Raw genomic sequence first — 25,451 nt, forward strand, 5'->3', positions numbered from 1 at the left:
TGGCTAAAGTCCCTACGCTCGGGATCCCATATGGTCGCTGGTTCTAATCCTGATAGCCCCACTTCCCATCCAGCTCCCTGCTTGTGGCCTGGGAAGGCAACAGAGGACAGCCCAAAGTCTTGAGACCCTGCACCCACGTGGGAGACCCAGAAGAGGTTCCTGGCTTCTGGCTTCAGATCAGCACAGCTCAGGCCGTTGTAGTCACTTGGATAGTGAACCAGAGGATGGAAGATCTTCTCTACCTCTTCTCCTCTCTGTATATCTGACTTTCCAATAAAAATAAATCTTCAAAAAAAAAAACCCCACTTAATTCTACAGAATTGTTTTTTCTCAATAAACATTATTTTTATGTACTTGTGAGTTTTATTACAAAACATATCTTAATTTTCTTATTATACTCTTTATACATAGCATTACTTATATTAATTAGAACTTTCAACTCTTACACCCTTAAGTTCTATTGAAGATCCAGAAAGAAAACAATCTTTGCTTTACTTTAAAGCAACAATTTATGAATGTACATTTAAATTTTTTTTTTTCTTTATTTGAGATGGAGTTACATAGAGAGAGGGAGAGGAGAGAGATCTTCTATGTGCTGGTTTACTCCCCAAGTGGTCACAACGGCCGGGACTGGTCCGGGCCAAAGCCAGGAGCCTGAAACTCCTTTCAGATCTCCCACATGGGTGGCAGGTGCCCAGATGTTTGCGAATCATCTTCCACTGCTTCCCAAGGTGCACTAGAAAGAACTGGATCAGCAGTGGAGCAGAGCTGGGACCCCAAAGAGCACATTCTGACCCCTGAATCAATACTTTATAATTTTTAGTAACATATGTCTTCCCATAAAACAACCAAAAAATATGGAGTATTATTTATTTATTTAAATATCTATTTTTATTTGGAAGGTATATTTTATAGAAAGAAAGGGAGAGGTCTTCCATCCACTGGTTCATTCTCGAAATGGCTGCGATGGCTAGAGGTCGAGATGATGTGAAGCTGGACACCAGAAACTTCTGGGTCTTCCACAAAGGTGCAGGAGCCCAAGGACTCAGGCCAAATTCCACTGTTTTCCCAGGCCACAAGACGGGAGCTGAACTAGAAGTGGAGCAGCAGGACATGAACCAGTGCCCATATGGGATGCTGGCACCACAGGGTGGGGGATTAGCTTGCTGTTCTGTCTCACCAACACACAGATACATTTATTAATAAATTCAACTATATTGTCTTTTCCAGAGAGTTTGAGGAACCAAGAGCATATGAATTTCTATTTTGCAACTGATGTTTCAGTATTTTAGCTCATGTGGAAATGATTCATGCAATTCATTCAATTTAATGTTAATGTTCTAAGCGTTCAGATTGTGGGAAAAGTTCATGCATAACTGGTAATCCCTTCTACATCTACTCACTTGCTTTTTTAAACAATTATACATAGATTATGTATGAAAACTGGGGTATTCTTTTAAATCAAATAAATAAGTAGCAACTATAAATTGCCAGGCCTATTAGGAAGAAATAGATAATGCATCATACACTTTCCTACATATATTTTCTTTGCTTAATTTTTTTTTTTTTGCTTAAGTCTCTAGGATGTTCAATCTTGTGCTTAAACTTTTATAATGTTAAACCTCTATCAGATAAGTATAATTCTGTCTGGCCATCACACCTGAGCAAAAATGTATGATAACATTTCTAGAGATAGGCAACATCTTCATTGTTATCCTACCAACAACTTTGAAATCAGGTTATTTAGTTTGGTGAACTAAAAGGTATCTGGGTTTTATTTATATAATCTCCATGGTATTATTTGAGCTCTCATTTTCCTGGAAGTCAATATGAGTACACACAATAGGCCATGTGTACACATATATAACACACAATCCCATATACACACAAAAATCTTCTAATTTTCATTTCATTTATTATTTTTACCTTATTTTAAAGGCTTATTCATTTTCACTGGAAAGGCAGAAATTTACAGAGAAAAGGCGAGATGGGAGAGAAAATTCTTCCACCTGATACTTCACTCCCCAAATGGCCATATTGGCCAGAACTGAGCCGATCCAAAGCAGGAGCCAGGAGCTTCTTTGGGGTCTCCCACATGGGTGCAGGGTCCCAAGGCTTTGGACCATTCTTTACTGCTTTCTTAGGCCACAAGCAGGGAGCTGGATTGTAAGTGGAGCAGCGGGACACTAACCAGTGCCCATCTAGGATGCTGATGTCAAAGGCAGAGTAATCGATTAGCTTGCTATTAACAGGTATGCACACATGAGATTCTCTCTTCATAATCCCTGTCTTTACTTATTTATTTTTTATTGGAGCTTGTCAAAGTGACTGTTTTGATTTTGACAACTTTCACAAAATGGGTATCATTCTTGAAAAGAGAGCTTCTAAACGATGTACTTTTAAAATTTAAATAATTTTGAACCCCTTTGTTTCTTCTTTTATTTGAATAATTTCCCGACAACATTTTTGTTGATTTTTTTTCATTCACCATCATTATTAATGCTGATTAATAGCATTTTCTGAGGTACTCCCAGTAACGGTAAGTATTAATTGAGCACACATATGATTGCAGTGATGCCCGGAAACACGGTGTTTTAGAAAATGTCATCTATTAACCAAAGGTGCCAAAACCCATGTCCAACTCAAACCTTTGTCCTCAGTTCTAGACTCAAACATCTGATGCACCTGGCAAGGCTGACATGACTGAGATGGACCACTGACTTTTCTCCTCGCATCTGCTCCTCCAAAAGCATTCCACATTTCAGCCCAGGGCAACTCCAGAACACAAGCATCATCTTGACTTTCACGTCAGCATTCACTCTTGCACCTGGTGTAGGCACCATGGGGATTCCCATAATGTGCCCTGATCCACTTAAGCTTCAAGCTCTCTCCTTGCCAAGGGATGCTCAGTAGTTTTGTCAGGAACATATGAAAGAAGAGAAACACATTCTAAAGGAATCTGAAATTTCAATTGTAGCCAGTCCTCCTTCAGCTTGGAGGAGAGCCGGCCTTGGTATAAAAACCTCTGCAGAGACAACAGAAGATGGAGACAGAAAGAAGATAGCTCTTGAAGAAGTCACCGGGCTGCTCAACAACACAATCAGAAGTCAGATTCTCCATTTTTGGGAGCCAAATGCTTTTTGTTCTAACCAGATGGAGTGGAGACTTTGTTTCATGGACATGCAGGTGCCCTAACTGACGTAGGCTGCTATCTCTAGAACAAGTCTTTAGATGCTGATCAGCTAGATTTTTTTTTTTTTTTATGAAATGCAGCATGAAAGTTTTTTTTTTCCCCAGTTTCTCACATTTTCATTCTTCTGTGCTTCTTAAGGATTTATTTATTTTTATTGGAAAGGCAGATTTACAAAGAGACGGAGAAGGATTTATCCATGTACCAGTTCACTCCCTAACTAGCTGCAATGTCTAGAGCTAAACTGAACTGAAGCTAGGAGCCAGGAGTTTCCTCTGGGTCTCCTTTGTGAGTGGGGCCCAAAGACTTGAATCACCCTTTGATGCTCTCCTAGGGCATAAGCAGGGGGCTAGGTCCTAAGTGGAGCAGCTGGGACTTGAACTGCTGCTCATATGGGATGCCAGCACTGAAGCCAGAGGCTTAAGCTACTGCACCACCGTGCTGACCCATTCCTCTGTGTTTTTCCTATGCTACTGCCCCTTCCTGGAGTGCTTTTCCCACCATGTTCTCTTGATAAATCTCTGGCCATCCTTTAAGTTTGGCATAAATATCCCTTTTTCTTTTCAAACATTACTAAGCTATGATCATAGTCTAATTTTAAATATCTGATCAGGCTATGTTCATGGTCTAATTTTAAATATGTGATTGCAGTAGATTCTTTTTTAATTTAGTGGGATGATCACTTAAAAATATTTGCTTTCCTAGCACATTCCAGGCACATACAACTGTAAATCCCTAAAGCAGTTTGCCAATGTTTTATACAGCAAAATACAGGGCATTTACAGTATGTTGAGAGGGAGGAATTCTGGGAATACTGATACAACCTTAAGAGATACGGGAGATGAGGGAGGGGAAACTTCCTGGAACAAGTGATGTCTACACAGAGATTTAAGAACCAGGAGGAGTTAGCCAGGACATAGTAGAGAGATCACTGTAGGAAGAGAAGGGGTGGGTGCAAGTTATCTAGCAGCAAGGTCCTCTTGGCGGAAAGGTCAAAGCACGGGGTCCCACAGGGACACGACCTGAGATGAGGCTGGAGCATGAGGTGAGATCCGGGAAGGAAGGACCTTGCAGAACTGCCTGTGGAACATAGGTTCCTCCTGAGTACCTCCAGAGCACCACTCGGGGGAAGCTTGAGTTGTGTCTTGGAGACAAGGATGCAGAGAACCCACGGGTCTGGGGAACCCCCCCAGGAACTGAATGGTTAGGAAACATTCTGGGTGCCCCCACCCTTGTGTTCTGTGTACCTGCTCTCCTAGGCTGTTGGATTAAGAACAGACACAGAATGTAAACCCAATGGAAGAAGTGGTGAATGCTGGCACTTTCCATGTGGGCAAACAGATGGCCTCCTGGGCGCAGAAGTCTGTCAGTGATGTCAGTGGTAATATCACATGATTGACAACCATGAACATGATGACGCTGTCATATGAACAGCAGTCACAATCCTACACAATCAGAAGTAAAATTCACCTGTCATTTTTTAGTAAGATTTTCATGCCAGCTGCAAATTTGGAACTTTGTCACATTATTCATGCGTTTCAGTAATAACGAGCATTGATGACGATGAAGACAATGAAAGCGCAGGGATTGCTGGAGCAGCAGCTTTTATTAGCAGTGAGGGTCAGTGGTCACACATCCAGCTGCCTCCTAACACGGGGCGAGGGTGAGCAGCACATTCTCTCTCACCGTCTCTGTGCTGCAGAATCTGGACCTGTGCAGAGAAAACCGCAGAGTCACCTCTTGCTGGCATGGACCAGACACCTGACACACGTCAACTAAACCAGCTGAGCTAGCGTAGACTTAACAGCACAGAGTAAGCCAGGATGAGCCATTCTTTTCTAACCAGTACTGTTTGCCTCTGCCTGGGGAAATATTGGGGTCATTGCTTTCAGATTTTATCTTTTTTTTTCTTGTGATAAACTCTGTCTACTCTGGTAGGTCTGCAATGTTTTTATTTCATTTATGTCATTGAAAGGCATTTTTGTAGGTATAAATTCTAGATTAAGTATTTTCTTCTTTCAATACTTACAAATATTTTCCCCGCTGTGTCCTTGTTGCCTTGTATGTGATGAGAAGTATGCTGTGGCAAGTCCTTATTTTTATGCAGTAGTATGGACTGTTCTTTTCTCTCTCTTTAAGATTTTTCTCTTTACCACTGGCTTTCAATTCTTTGCTTTTAATGTATTCTGACTCTCTTTATATTTCTTGTGTAGCATGGGGGAGTGGTAACAAGACTCACTGATCTAGCTTTCAGCAGGCTTCGTCATTATAGAGCCATTGTTCTCTTCCTCTGGAATCTTCCAAGACAAGCCTTTGAGTGGCAGCCTCCTAAGGTCATTCTGCAGGTTGCTGATGCTCTTTGAGATGTTTTTCTCTCTTTCACTTTCTATAGTTGCTATTATGTCTTCAAGATCGCTCACCTTTTCTTCTGCAATGTCTAAACTATTCTTGATTGCAGACACTATATATTTTACTTGACTTTTTCTCTTCCGTAAGTTTAGTTCGGAATTTTTCCAATATGAGTCATGCCTCAATTGACCTTTTCAGCAAATTGAATGCTGGCTCAATCACTGTTTCAATGCCTTTGTGGCTGCTCTAACATCTGTATCAGTTGGAGTTTGTCACTTGAGCAATTGTTGTTCTAAACAGAGCTTGTGTTTGCCTGCCTCTCTGTATGCCTGGGAATCTTGGCATTGAAGTTTGGTGTGTGTTTGTTTTGGCTGGCTGTTAGATGACTTGGTAAGCCTACCAATATTCTTGAACTTCATTCTGAGACGCGGATATTTGGAAATTGGTCACTTAAGGTCTTGTTTAACCTAGGCTAATTACTTCCCATTATGGAGCAATACTTTCCTAAAAAGCTTACATTTTTCCAATTTACTAGAAAAACAAGGGCTCTTTCCAGTCCTAAAAGAGGACTCACTAATCCATTCAGGTGGATTTTTGCCTGGGTCTGGCTAGTGAAACACACCTGTATTGATTATTAACCTCCAATTTTCTGGGACACCTCCTGCCTGATGGGTGGCTGTCTTATGAAATCCTAGTCGCTTCCGATGATATGCTTGCGGCTCTGTCTCCCGTCTATTAATGGAGTCCACTGGGTTCTGCCTGGATTTCAGCTGCCAGGGCCACGTGCTGTAAGGTCCCTCAGCACGTCGTCTGGGCAAGCTGAAGGCTCCACCTTGCTTGTGTTTGTGTAGATATCCCTACGCCTACCGCTTGACATTCAGTGCCTTAACAAATGCTGTTTCATAATTCAGTCCGAATGTTTTCACTGGGAAAATAAAAGTATTCATGTAACTCCATCACTGCCAGAAGTGGATGTATGCTTGCTAGATTTTTAAAAGGGATGTTATGCTGTGAAGAGAGAAGCAGCAGAACGAGCTGCAGCAAGCTAATATCGGTTATCGCTGGGAGCATCGTCAGCTCATCTTCTCCTGTGATAAACAAACTTTAATTTACACACACCCTAAGCTTACATGTAAGGAAGGATTGATCTAGAACTCTGACATTGCTGTAAGACCTGTGATTGGAAAGAGGCCATTTCTAGTCCTCAATAGGTAGCAATTTGGTGGACCAACTTAGGATCATGAATAGTGATTCTTACACACTTGATGTGTATCAGCCAATCAGCACGTATATAAACATGTCAAAGTTGTTTTCCTAAAGAAATAAAAGGTATGAGGAAGCAGTTGTGGTTGGGGTATAATAACCATGGTAGAAATTTAATTAAAAAAAGAAATTTAGTAGGAATATAATTATGAATATGACTTAATATTTCAAACCCTTTACGATTTTTATTACTTACAGTGTTCCATCATTTTGTTCCACTGTGATCAAGGATGCTCCCACCTTGGGTAGTGTTGGGTTGATCACATTGTTGTTCCAAATAAACTTAACACTCTGCACATCTCCAACCTCCACGTCAGAGTCAAACTCATTGGTGTAAGTCTTGTCTGACTGGAGATAGCCCCTGGAGAGTTAAGAAAGTAAAGCCATTTGAATAACCATCCCGACATATAAATCTTTTTTTACACACATATATACACACACATAAGTGCACATATACTTACACAGATTCAGGTAAGTGCACATGTTTCTTAAGCCAACAAGAAGTGCATGCATATGTAAAATTATTGTTAGTCATTTTAAAATTGTTGTTATTGTCATTTTAGTGCATTAAACACTATTTTGCTATTAATGACTCACATTATTTTATCATCATTATTTTATTTTAAATATTTATTTATTTATTCATTCATTCATTTATTTGAAAGGTGGAGTTAAGGATAGAGAGGGAGACAGGCATAGAGAGAGAAAGAGAGAATCTCATATTTGCTGGTTTAGTACCCTCAATGACCATAACACTATGGATGGGCAAGCCACAGCCAGGAGTCTGAAATGCCATCCTGGAGCCATCATCCATTGCTTTTCCTGATGCATTAGCAGAGAACTGTACAGAAAGTGGAGCAATCAGGATTCAAATGAGCACTCATAGGGAATGCTGACTTTGCATGTAATGGCTTAACCCACTCATAACAACACCATCCTCTTTATTTCCATTAAACTTCAAACGAGTTCCTGTTACAATCCACAGTGTAATCAATGATGACTATCATGTCATCTTTCCCAATTACCTTAATTGGAGAATCACTCTTTACAATTTGAAAGTTAGAGGCTAAATAAACATGCACGCTTTTTCAGACAGATTCTGAAATACAGCAAGATGTAAAGGTGAAAGAATTTCTTTCTTTTTATTTTGTGTGACAACATTTCACTCCACTGCAGTAATGAATAAACGAACTCTTAGATTTACAGCATTCATTATATGGGCTCAATATTCCAACCTCTAAGAAGCTTAGAGTAGCATTTTACCCACCTGGAAATTTCATACTGTTTAGAGTTTCCATTATTTCCATGCAGAGATACCAGCACATATCCTGTAACACTCCTGCCAGAGAGTGTGACAGCCACGCGATACCTCCAACCTGTGCGGGCAAAGAAGCTTAGCAGACTGCCAGGACGTGGTGAATACACTAAGACAGGTTAACAGGACCTTATTATTGAACAATTTTCAAAAAATGTATATGTGGTATTTGTGATTCTTTTGAGAGATGTATTTATTTATATAGAAGGCAGAATGACAAAGGAGGAGGCACAAATAGAGATTTCTATCCTCTAGTTCACTCTAGAAATGGCCACAACAGCCAGGGCTGGCCCAAGCCCAAGTTAGAAGCCAGGACCTCCATCCTGGTCTCCCACATGGCTGGCAGGGCCCCAGAACTAGCACTGGTTTATGTCGCTTTCCCAGGCACATTGAGAGGAAGCTGGGTCAGAAGCAGAGCAGCCAGGATTTGAACCTCTGCTCTGATGATGAATGCTAATGTGGCAAATTGTGGTTTATACCACTGGGCTATAATACGGGCCTCCTGGTGATTCTTCTAATGAAACAGTCACAGGTATTCCTTTATCTAGGCATTCAGGGGACAGGCATAGAGGAGTGGAAACTTTCCCAAATGTAAAGAATAGTGTTTTCAAGAATATTTGTCTTCAGTGTTTTAACATAAACATCTACTCCTGTTATTAAAGCTTTATGTTCAGGGGTAGCAGAAAGCTAAGAGAGCCTGATATTGCTTCCATTCCATCCATCCATCATCAGGCTTCAGCATGCTATCAGCTTTCTATCCAAAACACTTAAAATATTGTGTAATTCCACTTTTGGTTGATATTGGACGAAGGTCCTGTTACAATAACAAAATGAACACTGCCTTGGTACTAACCAATAATAAATTACCACTTAAGCCAGTTAGAATGAGTTTGGACCAAACTGACAGGAGCAGAGGTGAAATGTATCATTTAGGATTTGAATAAAATATGGAGAAAGTGATCTTTGTGTCATTAATAGCTCAGATCCCCAGGTCTCTTTTGTTACTTAAATTAGACACAATGACATCTAGCATGGAACGGAACATTCTTCCACCTTTGGGGGGAGTGTTTACAACAGTTTTGCACATTTGCAGTGGAGAGAAGGAAATATATAGCATTTGGAATGTAAGGTAAATAAAATAGACACTTACGTGCAAAATTACTGGATTCACCGGTGTTTAGATAAAATACCTGGTTCACAGCATCTGTTTTCCCAGGAAATTGATCAGCGTAATGTCCCATCTGCGGGCATTCTCCTTTGGAACAGGCAAAGCACTTGTTCTAGTGTAAACAAATGCACGATGCATGAGAATGCTGTGCACCAGTGCCCTGCCCCACCCGAGTCCACGGCCTCAACAGCGTCCCTGCAAAGGGTCACAGCACCTCACTAGTCACAAGGAACCATCAGCAATTTCACTGACAAACAACACAACGTTAAAAAGGCAGACAAATACAAGTCCTTTCTCTCTGGACCAAGGATTTGTTGTACAAGAGATGGGGAGGGAAGCACAGAGTCGGGGGATGAGCATCTCAACTGCCACTGTGGAGAAGGTTACCACATAGTGCACTCAAGTGGTAAGTTCCAGAACCAGTGGACCAGGTGTGGTGGACACTGGCGAGATCAGCGTCCCCTTAAGAAGACCTAAGAGGAGACTGAGCCAGGCAGGAAGACATGGCTGCAGCTCTCAGAAGGCACTGATTAAAGAGAAAAAGACGATGCCAGCAGGGTGGGGCTATGACCCTCAGTGCAATGGAGCCCAGGGCCGAGTCACGAGTCACTTCTGCTGCGCACACGCTAGTCAGAGCATCCCCACAATCACCTGGCGAAGTACCAGAGAGAGGCTGAGGATGGGGTCCAAAGCGGGAGAAACAGGAAGAGCGCACATCGTTTTCATAGAAGTGCGGAACATCCCTCAAAGCACGCTTAATTTTTACAGCATCAGACTCAGTTTAACAGGAAAGCACTGCAACTTACTTGTTTGTTTCTTTATTTGTTTCCTACATTACCAAGCTTCGGGTATTAGTGAAGAAGATGAAAAGTTATACCAAATAAAGCGAGAAAGAGGGCTCTTTTCTTATTGTATATACAAGTTGTGATGTGAACAAAATAAATGTGCCTTCCACATAATACCTAATATTTATTGCGCTCTGGACTAAGTAATTAACATGTATCATATCATGAAGTCTCCATGCCAAATAGGTTGTGTCAACCATTACTGTTCACATTTATGGTGAGGAAATTGACTTAAAGAAGTGGTTTATCCAGTGCTACTCAGCATTTTATTGGTGAAGTCTGGATCCACATCTCTGCTGTGAGTACCTGCACATGTATATTACATTAAATTTTTTTTTTTTACTAAATAGCATAGGTTGCTGATTTTTAAAATAATGTTACCATGAAAGGAAGAGTCTTCTGGAGGGGAAAATCACCGGCAATAGATACTAGAAGCCTTCAGAAAGTTGACAGAGTATCTTACAATGAGGAACTACATATGTATTTTGAAAACTATTACAATAGGATCAACCTATCTTCAAATTTCCATTTTTCTGATAATTTTAAAGTACTCTCATTTCATGTTTAAGATAGCAAATAAGAATTTAACCTAGATATTGAGAGGATATCAAGCAAGATGAAAACTCAAGAAAATATTAGCCATTATCGGATTGCATGATAAGGCACATATGTCCTCCATTCTGTTGTCAAAAAGGTCGGCTTGTATGGAAAAATTTCCATGCTCATCAGCATCCTGTGATCACAGGTCAGTTATCCATAGATGAATTCCATTACGGTTGTTTAAGATATTTCCCTCACCAATTTAAGCACTTCCCTAACACACAAAAAGTAACAGAAACCAAGGCAGATATAGAACATATTCATTTCCAAACCTGCTTCTTTCAACTCCACTAAAGCATTTTGTAGCACTAAGAAAGCGTGCATCAAAGATCAACAGTATAATCATGTATGAAAGTAGAAGCATTCACTAAACGCTGTCATGAACACTGGCTTACACGTGCCGTAAGAAGTGACAGTCACAGACGTCAGAGTGGGACAAGCTCTACTTACTTGAGTGAAGGCTTTGTAAGAGGCACAAGAGAAACCAGCAAAGCCAGTGGGGTTGACAATGCTATCGGTGTAATACTTGTAGCTTCTTAAGTGATTACAGGCCACAAAGTCCCGTGTTCCTTTAAAATCAGACATGATTATGCATAAACACCTCGATTTTTCCAAGCTAATTTCATGATCATGATATAAATGCAGAATTGGAGTACTCTAATTGTTATGATCTCATGGAATTCCCAGAGTAAAACCAGTTATGAAATGCAGTGATGCAATGGGAAGTCAACTATTGTGAAGGTTCTACTAGCTAACATCAGCATTAAATCAAACGGAAAAACTAACTTCAGAACAAAAACATTGGTTCAAATAAATAAACTTGGTCGTGTGTTTCCTAAATTAGGTCCATGGAAAGTTGCCTGCAAATACTTTGTCTTTCCCAATCTCTTAATGCCTGATTCTCTCAAAGAGATCCTCTGTCTTGGAAATACAATTAAAAATCATCTGTCCTGTAAAATATGAGACTAGTACAATTTCCAGTCAGTCAGCAAATTTAGCAAAACAAAGCACAGTATTTTTCCCCAAAGAAAATCTTTTAATACACATAATGATTTTACCTTCCCAGATCCCATCTAAATCAACAATCTGAGAGAGAATATTCTTCTGACATCCGGGCATTTCTTCTCCTCCATTTGGAAAGAAATCCAGGTGACCCACATTCTGGCTCATTCCTAATCCTGAGGAATTTTTAAAATAAAGGGAAGGTTTATATTATGGCATAGACTCAAGTCACTCCAAAACACTCCGCTGTGCAGACACAAAACCTTGTTGGAAGACAAGCTGAGAGACTCACCCAAGTTGGGGATCATGGGCGCGCCATCTGTGTGAATTACATCCACAAACTGAGCATCGCTGGGATCCAGACGGACTAACTCAGGTGTTCCCTGAAAGTACGGTTCAGCAGGATCCAGCCCTAAAGCCAACAGATGTGTTCTTAGTATCTGTCAGTATTCATGCACACTCACCTCTCCACTGAGCTACAGACCTGTAGTATTAGATTAGCAACTACAAGTATTCACAACTTGCTTCTAATTTGCCCAACTTTTCCACACCCTAGAATTTGCCTTTGCATATGGATGCTTAGTCCCTAAAGGAAGCAGAACCTCCAGCAGAAGGTTTAAGAACCCTGGGAATCCGTGGACCTCGGCTTTCCTGGTCACATGTCACAGGCTTGATGGCACAGCACCTGGCTAGGCAGGCAAACATTTATAGACAACAGGAAAGAGGATTCTGCAGACATCTACAGAGCAAATTAATCCAATGGATGTTTCAGATGCTTCTGCAAGTTTAAATGTATCCAGTTTAGCCCAGTGATTGAAAAGGAGGTCCACTGGGTGAGACTTGGAAAGTTGGAAGATAACATAGGAAAATGAAGCCATCACTGGTCAGATTTAAGCTAGCAGTTTCTTTTTTTTTTTCCCCACGAGGTTACAGGATTGGCCAGGAGTGTTGTGAAAGGAAGTTTTATAGAAATCTAATTAGTAGCATTCAATACTGGCAACATTGGGCAGCCTGACCATCTGCCCTCCAACCTCCTGCAGCTCTGGCATTAGGGTTAATGAGGTTTGGGCTCATTAGCCATTGTTGTTAAAGCAGAATACAATTAATTGTGCAAACATGAGTTCTTTGGGTTTCATAAAAGCTCTCCTTTGCAAATGCCTGACAATGGAGAAACAGAGATGAAATACAATTTCTAGATATTCCTAATTCAGATGTTAGTCACATGGAATAGAATAGACCCAAGTTGCATATAAAAAAAAATTCCCTGACTGACTGATTTTCTGATCATTAGCCTAATTCAGAAAGTAGAAAAGCAGGTCTGTATCAAATTTCCCTCCAGCATTTCCTTTCAAACTCTGGGAGATGCACATATTCTAAAAGCTGACCAACCTGTGATTCTTCCAATGACTCCTTTGGTCCTCCGTCCTGCCTCCCCAGCAGCGTGGGAACCCAGGCTGTGGCCAATGACATGGACCTTAGAAGGTGGGTACCCCAGGGATGACTGTGAGGAAATGGAAGCAGCAAGATCATGTCACCTCCGTATATGTCTCTTTGATACACATATTGGAGCAGAAGCCTCAGCAGAGGCAGTAGTTGCAGCATGGGCACCCGTACTTCGTATCTGGTCCTCAGCCAGCCCTGAGCGCCCATGAGGGAAGGTGCCTGCTGGGACCAGCATGGCAGGAGAACCCTGGGACCCTGCTGAACGCGGGGCTGCAGGGCTTGTGCCTGTGGGGACTCATCAAGGGACCCATTAGCTTTCACTGCTCCTTCTCAGGACATCCTTTCAAATTTCTTATCTCTGTCCCAGACCCCCTTTCTCTTGTCACTTTTGCACAAAATTTACATTCTTATTTTTAAAATACACTTTTTTTTTGCTTTCTCCATTTTTTTAGACTTTCACTCTCATGCAAGTGTTCCTATGCAAACAAAAAGCTTAATAATGTAAGACATGTGCTTTTTTTTTCTTATTAGTCTGTGTTGGGTTAATTTGTCTCCTAAATTCTATTGACGCATCTAGAATAGATCTAAGAAGGGTACAGGTGATCCCCTCCAAAGAAAATGTCTTTGCAATGTTATCAAATATGATGGATTTTGTGACAGTCACAGAAGGAAATTTCCCAAAATTCAAGTTTTAAGAATACACACTTTAACTTTAAAGTCAGGATTTTCTTGTTTTTCCCCTATAGCTATCATTAAAAATGGATATGATGTTTAATGTTTAAATGATTCTAGAAAAGAAATGAGGGCTTTTGCCCACACGTGATAGACTTTAAAACAATTATGCAAGCAATTGATTAGGCAGAAGTTAAATATTTTTCTGTTTTGCTTATGAATGTTTGTCATTGCACTTCTTTTAACAAGACAAAATCCAATTTTTTTTTAAAAAGTACTTTAGTTCTGAGATTGACCATGTCAAGCCTACTTGATAATAACTGCTAAAAATAAAACAAATTCTGGTGGGTATTCAGCAAAAACAACTTATGTACCTAAATGGAAAAATGCACTTAAAGAAAAATAAAAACCAGCTTACTGACCCAAGAAAAGATATTGCTGAGCCAAAACTAGATCTCTTCTTTTTCATGTTAACCAAAGGAAAAGGCATTTCTTAATAGAACAATGTCTGTCAATGCTTATACCTACAGGTGTTTTGGGAAAAAAAATCCAGAGGGCAATGTGCATGGACTTTTACAGAACCTGGATGTAGTTACCTGAAGAAAGTCAACTAAATATGCCACTTCTGCTCCGACAACTTGGATGTTCTGTGTGGCCTGTGGGTACGTAGTTCGGGAGCCGCCCTTCCAGTCCACACAGATGCAGTTCACACTTTCCACCTCAAACAAGTTCTGATGGAAGAGACACAACATACACATGAATAATTCAGGATCCTTTTTAGTTTCTATTAACATACGTGAAGACTAGTAAAAATTCCCTGTCCTAGTCTAACTTATGTTACTTTAAATCCCAACTCAATGAACAAAATTTCTGATCTCTTGTGGATATGAATCCTGGATAACATACATCATTGTTTCTGAATTGGGAATTTGACCATCATGGAAACTTGATTCTTGTGAATTCTACTGCCATAGTTGCATATACATTTGATTTGGGGATAAATGTATACAATATAGTACAATCAGTTGCGCCATTAGAACATCACAATTGTCATTAGACTCCAGTGTCCCTAACAAAAATACATCCAAGGACTTGGTCTATCTTCTTTGTAACTGGATCCTTACAAGAATAGTTCATAGCAGCTGATCAATAAATGTACGATGAATGAATGAAGACTATATAAGGACTCCATAATGTGTAAATATATTGGAAGTAAAGGAGTAAACTTATGAGAGACAAAGTTCAATTAAAGCTCCTGATGAACATGTTGATTGTCCTTCATTAAGGTTACTTTACATAATTGTATCCTTTCCTAGATATGTACTGGGGATCTTGTCCAGTGAGTTCCATTATAGTTTCCTGGCTAGTTTTGGCAGTAATCATGTTTATTTGAGTGTGCACTCATACATACTCACATCTTTTCTGAAAAAAAAAGTTGAGAATAATGAAGTAATTTTAGAAATGATTGCCAATACTTTCATTTTTTATAAAAGATAAAGTATATGGAAATTGTTAACTAAGGTCATGGGTTTTTAAGGGTAAAGTAGAACTTGAATTTGGGACACTTTTTACAAACTAGTTAATCCACTAATTTTTCTATTGTCAAAGCCAAATGAAATGCAAGAAAAAAACACCTGTTTTGGGAACTTTAGAAATTAATTGTATGCATACATTAAAAATTATATTCCTTTAAGGGAAGAATCGTGTTTTCTCTAATTGTTGTGTAGGCATCTATTATTATGTGTCATCAGATTTAAATTAGAAGACAAATGTGTTTTTTTAAATGTTTATTTTTATTTAAACTCCAGAGCAACAGGAAAAGAGAAAGCATGTGTGTGCACATGTGTGTGAGAGAGATAACCTCCATCAGCTGATTCACTCTGAATTTCCCACAATGCCTACAACAGCCAAGACCTCTCACCAGGCTAGGCAGCAGCCAGGAGCCCAGAACTCCAGCCAGAGTCCCTATGCAGGTGGCACAGACCCCAGTGTTTGAACTAGCATCTTCCCCCACTCCCCCAACCTGTGCATTAGCAAGAAATTAATCAGAAGTAGGTGCTGGGCTCAAATTCAGGCACTCTGATATGGGACATAGGCATCCTAAGGAGCAGCGTAACCCCATGGTACCACAATGCTTATTCCTTGACTGATTATTTTTAAATCTATGAAGTGAGTGCACTTGAGTGCCTTCATGAGTGTTCAGCATGAGTGGATGTGTATCCAAACTGCCTCAGTTCTCTCTTTGAGCTGATACAGTCTGGGCAGAAATAAAGTGGATGTGGGAAGACTGTAGTGTCTTTATCTTGATGTTTTTAGAAGCGACTACTACAGCTTTCTGCCATAGCTGATGATAAAAATGGATGAATACACGAGGAAACAAACAAATTAATTAACCCATAGTAATACACTTCAAGTACTAGCAGTTACAGGGACATTTTATTCCACTTGACTTTCTGTCTTTTAATTCTTCTCTATCCCATGGCACCTAGCCTAGCTCAAATTAAAGGAGATAGGATTACTGTTATTGAAACCACAGAAGTCAGAAATGAAATCCATCACATTTTCCTAGATACAGCTACCAGTGGAGATCAAAGAGCAGTAAGTAAAAAGGAAGAAAAATAATGAATTTGAGAAAATGGGATCTCCTAGCTCTTTACAAGGAAATTAGAAGTGGTGGTTTGCACCTCACATGAATGGTTGCTTCTGCTGCTAAAATTTTGAAACACTTCTGTGTTACAAATAACCACTGCCTAGGACCATCATATGCCTGCTGACCTCATTGTCATGAGTATCCCAGGGCCCCTCCATCATCAGTACCACCTGGGCCTCTCCTGGGAAGCCTAGCATGAACAGAGGATACAGGAACCTCCAGTGTTGTGGCCACTAGTGTGTCCTCCTTGGTGGAGGACAGCATTTTATTGGTCATTTTATTGGTTTTTAGCAGTGACCACTGCTAATGCAGTCTCCCCTTAAGCAATTACCACATTTCTCACCTTACACAGCTTGTACAGCCAGTTTTCTTCTCCTTTGTCTATGAATCCATGGATAATGAAACGAGTTTTTCTGTCTGTTTTGAAATTGGAGCTTCGGATTATCGCTGCATCTGCAGAGATCACCTACATTGGCGGGAGAATAGGGTTTCAGGTCAATTCTCTCATAGTATCTCAAAAATTCAGGATTTGCTATGGTTTGTATATTTTCTCCAAAACTCATGTTTAAATTTAAGAGCCACTGTGATGCTGTTAAGAGATCAGGTCTTGAAGTGTTTCGATTTCACAAGTAGATAATGCTGCTGTTGCAGGAGTGGACTAATTACTACAGGAGTGGGTTTCTGTTCCAAGTTTGGCCCCTACCACTTGTTCCCTCTTCCTTGCATGAGGTCTCTCTTTGGCTTTCCAGTCTTCCACCAATTAAATAAATGTCAACTACATATAATTAATTCAATTCATGTTATGCTTGTTTAGCTCTACAAGGTGAACTAAAATGGAAAAGTAGGTATCAGGAGTCAGATTGTTACCACAACAAATATCTGAAGATATGGATGTTGCTTTGGAACCTAGAAATGGATAGAAATGGGAAGAATTTGGAGGAAAAAGTTAGGAAAAGTCCATTTTTACCATGAATGGATTATTTAAGGTGCTACTGGGTGGAAGGACAGAGAAGAGAGGATCTGCAGTGACAATTTTAAATTTCTTAGAGATTACTTAGCTGGTCATGACAATAATATTGTTAGACATGGATAATAAAGGCCATTCATTTGTGATATCACATGGAAAAAGACAGTGAAGTGCATCTGTGTTATAGAGGTGAAAAGAATTTGGCCGATTTGCATTCAAAAATCATTTCTGAGACTTTCTTTTGCATCATGAGCGGAGTTCTAGGAAGGCAGAATGGTTTGGGGGGGTGAGCTGGGACATCACTGACCAGAGCCATCTTGTGCCTCTGTACCCCACATCCGGTGTAATTCTCCCTTGTCTTCCCAGCTGTGACTCAAGTGGTTCCAGGTGTGGGTCTGAGGGTTAACAGGTGAATTTTGGTGGCATCCATAAGGTGTTAAGTATATAGGCTTACATAATGTAAGAACTGTAGGAGCATAGCCGTGTGTACCTAGAATATTATGGATAGCGTGAGACACTCAGGCAGAAATCCACTTCCTGGGGAGAATTACTGTAGAGAATCCCCATGGAGCAATGGCCAGTGGAGCTGTGGGAGTAGGACAGTTTTCAAGACCTCAGAACTGTAGGGCCACCAGTATGTAATATCAGCCTGGAAGAGCTATAGGTGGAGGAGTCCAAGCCCGTGAGAACTGATAAATGGATTGAACTCAGAAACAAGCCTATGTCCAAGGTTTTGAGGCCACAACATCCACCCCAGGGCATCCAGAAGCAGCACGTAACAGGGAAAGATGATTCTGTACTCTTCCATTGAATGTTTATTTTCCCTAATGGATTTTAAACTTACCGGAGTTCTGTCCTAATGTTGTATGTTGGCAGCGGATAACTTGTTTTGATTTCACAGGCTTACAGCAGGAGGAAATTTGCCTCAGGATGGATCCTGCCTTGAGTCTCTCTTACAAATGACTTAAATATGATTCTAAACTTCGAATTTTGGAGTTGGGATAGTAATGAGTTAAGACTTTTAGGGTTATTGGGTTGAAATGAATGCATTCTATATGTGAAAGGAAAATGAATTTGGGGGAAGATAAAGGTAGAATGGTATAGTTTAAATGGTTTCTCCAAAACTCATGTTGAAATTTCATTGCTGTGGGGTAGTGGGAAGAGGTAGGACTTTCAGGAGGCCATCAGGTCACAAGGGCTCTGTCGTTATTGATGGCTTAGTGCTGTTATTTGCAAGGGTAGATTACTAATCATAGGAGTGAGTTCCTAGACAAAGGGCAAGTACACTCCCTTTTCTTCCCGCCCCTACCCCTGCACGCTCTTTTTCCATGTTGTGACTCCTATAATATGATGTTCCAGTAAGAAGACATGAACTAGATACAGAACTTTGATCTTTGATTTGCCTATCTGCAGAACTGTAAGTCAAATGTTCAGAAACACTTGGTGCCTTTGGGTTATACACTGTCCGTGACACTCTATAAGACAGCAAACCTGAACTCGGATAGTATCCTGATGTCCTACAACAGATGGAACCAAGTTCCAAAGACAATGAGAATTCTTACTTGGAAGTTGTTTGGATTCTCATTAGTGTAGAGGAGGAAGCGGGTGTTGACATCTGCTGGAGACGAGGGCAAATTGCTGAAGGGTCTTAGTAAGGTTCCTCCCCATGGGGAGTCATTACTGAAGCAGCCAAGTCTCTCATAGCAGACCTCTCGTCCTGAAATCATCCAGAAGTATTTTAAGGATATTAGTGTAATCACAATAATCCTGGTAATTTTTTTCTCTACCAAACTACAAGTTAAATTCTGTACGTGGCAGGTTTTCTTCCTCGACTTCCACACACTCCTAAAGCAGCTTCAAAGGACCATGCCTGTGTTCCAGATCAGCAGCTCTGGCTAATTTTCCACCTGGCAAGAATCCCCACCACCCCACCACTCCCACTTGTTTCTCTTGAGTGCCATGCGGAGGCTCCTTTTAGCTTCTCAACTCAATGTTCCTCCTGGGTGGCCCCATTGTGTCCCTGGCCGTCGTGAGTAACAAGACTGCCAATATCTTGTAGCCACCATCTGATTTGGTATTTTGGGTGGAAATCTGAATTCTATGCAAAGGCCAACAGACAGCTCCACCTGGGCTGAGCCTGTAGGCATCTGACCCTTGTTTGAAGCTGTCCTGGACCCCTAAGTGAAGAAGCTGTTCCAAAGCTATGGGACAGAGTTCAAGCTTCGATGCATGAACTGTGCTTACCTGGTGTCCCACAAAGCAAAACTGATGGGAAAGTTCTTGAGGTTGATAAAAGCAAGATTAACAGTCACAGTAAGATTAGTAGTTCTTGCTAGGGCTGCATTCCTGGAACTCTGAGCATGTGCTAGCTGCTGGCCCCAGTGATTTGTTTATCTCACCTAACCCTCACACAATCATCCCATGAGATGTCATTATCACTTAATAGACAAAGATACCACAGCCCAGAGGAGGTAAGAAATTTGCTCTGGATACTATAGTTGTAGGTGATGGATACACAGTTCCTCCACCTTATTTAATCCGATCTAGAGTTGTTAGATGTAGCAAACAAAAGTACATGCTACATTTGAATTTCAAGTATTTTCTAGAGTGACTTGGAAAAGTCAATATGTCACATATTCCAAGCAATTTGCTATTTATCTTAAATTCAAATTTATCAGAGACATCTTGGATTTTGTTCTAGAACCTTTCTTACAGTTCCTGTGTTCCCAACACATCTCCACTGTTGTACTCTGAGTCTTCACAGGGGCTTGGGTTGCACCATCAGAGGCCTCCTGGGAAGGAATGAGCAGTGGAGCATCTCCTAGCTCCACGGGCATGTTTTCTTACCTGTCGCTGCCCCCAGCAGCAGTGTAAGTGTCCAGACCAGCAACATCTATATAAAGTTAAAAAAAAAAATTAACCATGATTGACTGTTCCTGTAAACATCTTTTAAAAGTTTGGCACCATTCAAGTTCATTGAGATGTCTGGGGGAACACAAGTAAATTCTAATAAATGGGCCCTGGGAAACATGTTCCTGACTCACCGTGGCAGTCCTGTCAGATTCTGCACACAACCTTATACGGAAAAGCTTTTTTATAAGCAAACCTTATCTCTGTGAGCAGTACCGTGCAAACGAGCCTTGAACAGAGAGAGACTTCAAATAATCTATTTCTAATTTTAATCCTAGGTAAACCTAGATAGACAGAGTAGATGAAGTTTCCCACAGCACGATGGGAACATAAGAAAGGTGCCCATATGAGACGTGGTTATGTAATGCTCAGAACCACGGTGAGTCGACAGCTCCGGAGGTTCCAGCCTGTTCTCTGCTTGGTTTACAGTTCTCTGTGTGGGTCTCTGGGCAAGCATACCCACAGATCTGCCAACACCAGTGCGGAACACGGATTTAGGGAGTTTACTAGTTCCTATGGGTTTGGTAGGACTTTGCCTGACTCTCAAAACCTGAGAAGCAGAAGCGGTACTTCCACAGGGGCCATGCTTCATTCAGATGTGTTGTAAAACCACTGTGAGACTCAACTTGAAGATACAGAAAAGAACAAGAAAGCTGACCTGAGGAACTGTGGTCACTGCTGGGTAACAAGAGACGGAAACACTCAGTCCTCCACTGGATGAAATCATGAATGAGAAATGAACATAAGGTTCAACTTGGGGAAAAAAAATCGTTGGGAAAAGTTCCCGGAAACAGAAGGTTTTACAGATATAAACTGAGTTGTTTTTAGTTTGCACTGGATTGCTCACATTTAATTTTGAAATGACTAAAGCAAGACACCATACTTTTAAGAGGTTATAATTCTTTATCCTGACAGTGTTGCAAGTCTTAGGATGAATCATATGAAATAGCCAGGCTCACAGGTCAAAAATAGTCAGAGTTATTCTGCCTCTTGACAAAATGTATAGATATCGGAAACATACCAGAATTATTTGGCTACAGGGAAATGTTAAGGAAAGGACAAAGGAAGGAATACAGCAGATGAAAGGAGCAGCCTATTCCTATTGGGTTCTTCATGCCTCATCCTTCAATTCCATTCTTGGAGTCTTAGCCAGCTTTCCTTGGGTTGGTTTCTCTTTTCCCTTTAGGAAGTCTCCCCTTTAGGAGTCCCTATGGTCACTTGTTCCCAATCTCAGAAAAGGCTGGAATTTCTGGGCCTCGTGGTCACACCTGGGCATAAAGCCCCATGCTAAAATATCAGCCACCTACACAATCTCAGTGAAGAACTCTGAAGCCTCTTCCACTCAAAACAAGCCAAAAACATGAGAGAAAATGCCTTCCAGAGCTTCTAACTGAAGTCTTGTATGTCTACACTGTTCAGTCATGGTCATGTTACACTGCCCCAATCGGACCCAACCATGTACTCTTTTGATGCACTAGATAGTAATTTCCATCTTGTGAGAATTCCTATTTGCAAATTCCCATTTTTCATGATACAAAATTTAACTTACCATTAGGTCAACTGATGTCTAGTACAGGTGATCAATATAAGATCATCAATAGGGATTGTTCTCTAAGCAAAGATAGGTCCGAATTTCAGAATGTGTTAGAAAGATGCAGCCGCTCAAATGCATAGAAAGGATGAAGGAATTGGGGGCATAGTCATCAGTTCATTGTGTCTACATGGATGAATGACTTCTCCTAAATGCAGCTTTGCTGAATGCATGAGTCGAGCTGTGAAGCTTTACCAACTTCCTGATTCCACCCAGACCGCTGATGGACTGTTTGGAACCATCTATTTGTGGAGCATGTAGGGACGTTCCTGGAGGGAATGGAATCAGACTGTTTATCACACATTTATCCTTGAAGGGAAAGGAAATCAGCTTTTGCAATGAAATATGATTGTGTGGTTATGTTCCAGTTCTAGTTCTGCTTCCACAGATCTCCCACGTGCCTTTGTCTCAGCAGCTTAATGCAGAAAACAGCACTACAACTCCGTGGAAGCTGGCAGGGCCTTGAGATGGAAGGAGCTTGGAATCCCTGGAAAGAGAAAGCCAGCCCACTATCACAGACTTCCACTTTTGGTATTACACAGGTAAGAAATGAGTTACTGCTGTTCTGAGAAAGTAGGATTTCATGGGGGCAGTGATCAAATTTCCTAAATTATCTGTTGCATTTCTCCTTCTGTGAATTATTCAGGTACCCAACATATGAAACCAGACTGTGCACCGTAAGATTTAAATTCCTTACCTCCGCAGGGATGCCCGACATGAACAAATTCTTTTATTGCTGGTTTTCAAAAATTCAGTTTCTGGTGGAGGTGCCATCATTGTGGTAAGGTGGGTTAAGCTTCTGTCTGCAATGTTGGCATCCAGCATGGGAGCTGATTTGAATCATGGCCTCTCCACTTCCAAACCAGTTCCCTGCTAATGTGCCTGGGAAAAGCAGCAAAAGATGTCCCAAGTCCTTGAGCCTCTGTTACCCAGATGGGAGACCTGGGTAAAGCATTAGCCCAGCCTGGCCATGACTACTGCTGCCATCTGAAGAGTGAACTGATGGATGGATGATTTCTTTCTTTCTTTAGCTCTCTGTGTAGCTCTGGATTTCAAATATCAACAAATAATTTTAAAAATCACTTTGAAGAACTATACTATTGTAATAATATGGGGGAAATCAGTTGGGGAGTAGGGATTTTGGAGGTGGGGGAGGGATCTCAGACCCTACATAATTGTACCATAAAATTAGAAATAATTAAAAAAGAATACAAAAAATCACTCCAATGCTATTTTCCAAATTATTTTTTAAAACCTGCTCAATTCTTTCATTTATTTTTTGAGAGTAATTTTTATTACCCAAGCAGTCTGAGACCATATCTACCCCAAAATTCAGCGTAAAACTTACTCTTTGTTGTCTGGGTCCACAGATGTAATATGTGGGACCTTGGACAACTCATTGCTCTGGATCCATAAAATACTGTGAAATATCAGGCAAGGGCCTCCAACCCCAGACCTGCTTTCCTCTATGTTCTGTTGCTTCTCTTGTCTCAGGTTTGCAGGCTGGCAGGTGATCCCTGTGGGTGACAGAGCCATGACAGCTATCCCAAGAACTTCATGGCATTGGTTGGCCTATATAGGCTCTGGAGGAAGAAAAATCCTACAGGATAAAAAAAATCTGTAGGATACAGCAGAGCCCTACACAAGCCTGCCTCAATGTTGGCCCTGAAGCCTTATGCATTTGAAAACAAAATGTAAAGCTTGGAAGTTTCAAATGAAGTCACTATGTTTGAAGAGAAGATAAAACATTTATCTGTGTTTGGACACTGATGCTGGCAACCTTGGGATATCCGACTCCAGGTAAGGGAAAGAACACCCCTGGAACACCTGTGAGCAAAGGTAGCTAACAAGTTAGACTAATGAGTCAACATTTACTTATCCTTCAGAGAGCTTGGCCCACCCTCCCCTTCTGGCTCAGCCTCTGGAGAGGGCAGAGGAGGACGCGCCTCCCTGAGGACCTTGGAGTTCCCTGGACAGAACAATCTGTGACCATCTGGGCCTGTTCTGCTGTACACCCTTGTGAGGAACGGTCTTGGCAGGCATCAGGGAGGTTCTTGCTCACCCAGACCCAGAGAATCAGCTCTCCTCTACTAAGTAGTCACATGATTTCATTTATGTAATATGATGACAAGAATGTTCCAAATGACAGCATTCTTCAGTTAGGCACCCATATGTTAACATAGTTGTAGTTAATCTCCATTTGAATCTATGGAAACAAATCTATTTTTCCCAAGAAAAGTTTGAGAATCAAGTGTTAAAGGTGTTAATTCTACTTTAAATGTTTGGGAGAGTACAACATTAAGGTCATTAGGTCCTGGGCTTTTCTTTGATTCATACTTCTTAAAAAATTTTACCTTTATTGGAAAGTCTGATTTATACACAGTAGGACAGACAAAGATCCTCCATCTGTTCATTCACTCCCTAGGTGGCCGCAATGGCTTGAGCTGAGCCAATCCAAAGCCAGGAGCTTCTTCCTGGTCTCCCACATGGGTGCAGGGTTCTAAGGCTTTGGGCAATACTTGACTGCTTTCCCAGGCCACAGACAGGGAACTGGAAGGAGAGTGAAGCAGCCAGGGAGCAAACCAGCACTCATATGGGATCCCGGCGCATCCAAGGTAAAGACTTAGCACCAGGCCCTGATTGGTACTTTTTAAAACGGTGGGTTCAATTTCATTGCTCACTGGTATTAAGGATTTTTATTTAATTATCATGGAGCTGGGGAGTTCATATGTGTAGACAGATTTGTTTATTTTTCTAATACCCAATTTGTTGGCTTATTTGAAAAGGGGTGTATTTATTTATTTATTTGTTTGAAAGAGTTACAGAGAGAGAGAGAAGGGAGATTCTCTACCTACTGGTTTACTCCCCAAGTGGCGGCAACAGCCAGAATTGAGTCACACCAAAGCCAGGAGCTTCAACTAAGCTTTCCGCAAGATGACAGCATCTGGGCAATCTTTTGCTATTCTCAGCCTGTTAGAAGGAAGATGAAATGAAAGTAGAGCAACTAGGACACAAATACGTACACACATGGCAAACCAGAGTTGCAGGTGGCAGGTTACACAAGGTTTCACAACGCCTGGATCTAGCATATAATGTTCAATAATAGCATGTTATATTATATCACATTATATGTATTTCTGCCTCCTTTTTTCATAACCAATTTTACTTATATGAATCATTATTCTCTCTTACTCTGGTTTTCTTCAAGGTTTGTTAATTATAGCCATCTTATAAAAATTGATTCTTGTGGTCCCTCCAAATTAAATAAAATTTTTAAACAATCACAACATATTTTTTGATATTTTGTATATACTTTCAAAATATTTTAAATTTGTTCATTTTATTATTTTATGATACAATTTTATAGGCTCTGGGATTTTCCTTACCCCCCCTCCCCCACTAATTTCCCCTGTAATATTACACTAGTATAGTCCTTCATAAACAGTTTTAAATCCATCATTCTGCTGTTTAAGTGTATGCTGACAA

At 40.7% G+C, this 25,451-nt stretch overlaps 1 protein-coding gene across 2 annotated transcripts; it reads right to left on the bottom strand.

The window, feature by feature from the left end:
- Positions 1-4,837: 4,837 nt before the first annotated feature.
- LOC121163967 (pancreatic triacylglycerol lipase-like) lies at positions 4,838-20,357 on the bottom strand. Of its 2 annotated transcripts, XM_040991774.1 has the most exons (13): positions 20,312-20,357; positions 19,012-19,181; positions 18,658-18,664; positions 16,841-16,944; positions 14,444-14,578; positions 13,122-13,233; positions 12,025-12,144; positions 11,789-11,908; positions 11,181-11,299; positions 9,268-9,397; positions 8,070-8,178; positions 6,999-7,163; positions 4,838-4,901 (listed from the first exon to the last, which is right to left on the bottom strand). In XM_040991774.1, exons 1-13 carry the CDS (start codon positions 20,355-20,357, stop codon positions 4,838-4,840), a joined length of 1,401 nt encoding a protein of 466 aa, XP_040847708.1. The 2 variants fall into 2 exon arrangements, with proteins under 2 accessions (XP_040847708.1, XP_040847709.1); XM_040991775.1 differs by lacking the exon at positions 18,658-18,664 and having other exon boundaries at positions 16,841-16,963; positions 19,027-19,181.
- Positions 20,358-25,451: the final 5,094 nt, after the last annotated feature.

The sequence above is a fragment of the Ochotona curzoniae genome, unplaced genomic scaffold (assembly GCF_017591425.1).
Source record: "Ochotona curzoniae isolate NIBS_2020 unplaced genomic scaffold, NIBS_Ocur_1.0 contig_66, whole genome shotgun sequence".
Lineage (NCBI taxonomy): Eukaryota > Metazoa > Chordata > Mammalia > Lagomorpha > Ochotonidae > Ochotona > Ochotona curzoniae.

Excerpts from the sequence above, each read along its gene's own strand:
- LOC121163967 (XM_040991774.1), bottom strand. The coding sequence starts at position 20,357 with ATGTTGCTGGTCTGGACACTTACACTGCTGCTGGGGGCAGCGACAG. Across the intron at positions 11,300-11,788 it reads TTTAGATGGGATCTGGGAAG|GAACACGGGACTTTGTGGCC; the intron begins GTAAAATCATTA and ends CTGATTTTAAAG. Across the intron at positions 4,902-6,998 it reads GAACAAAATGATGGAACACT|GTCCAGATTCTGCAGCACAG; the intron begins GTAAGTAATAAA and ends TTCTCTGCACAG.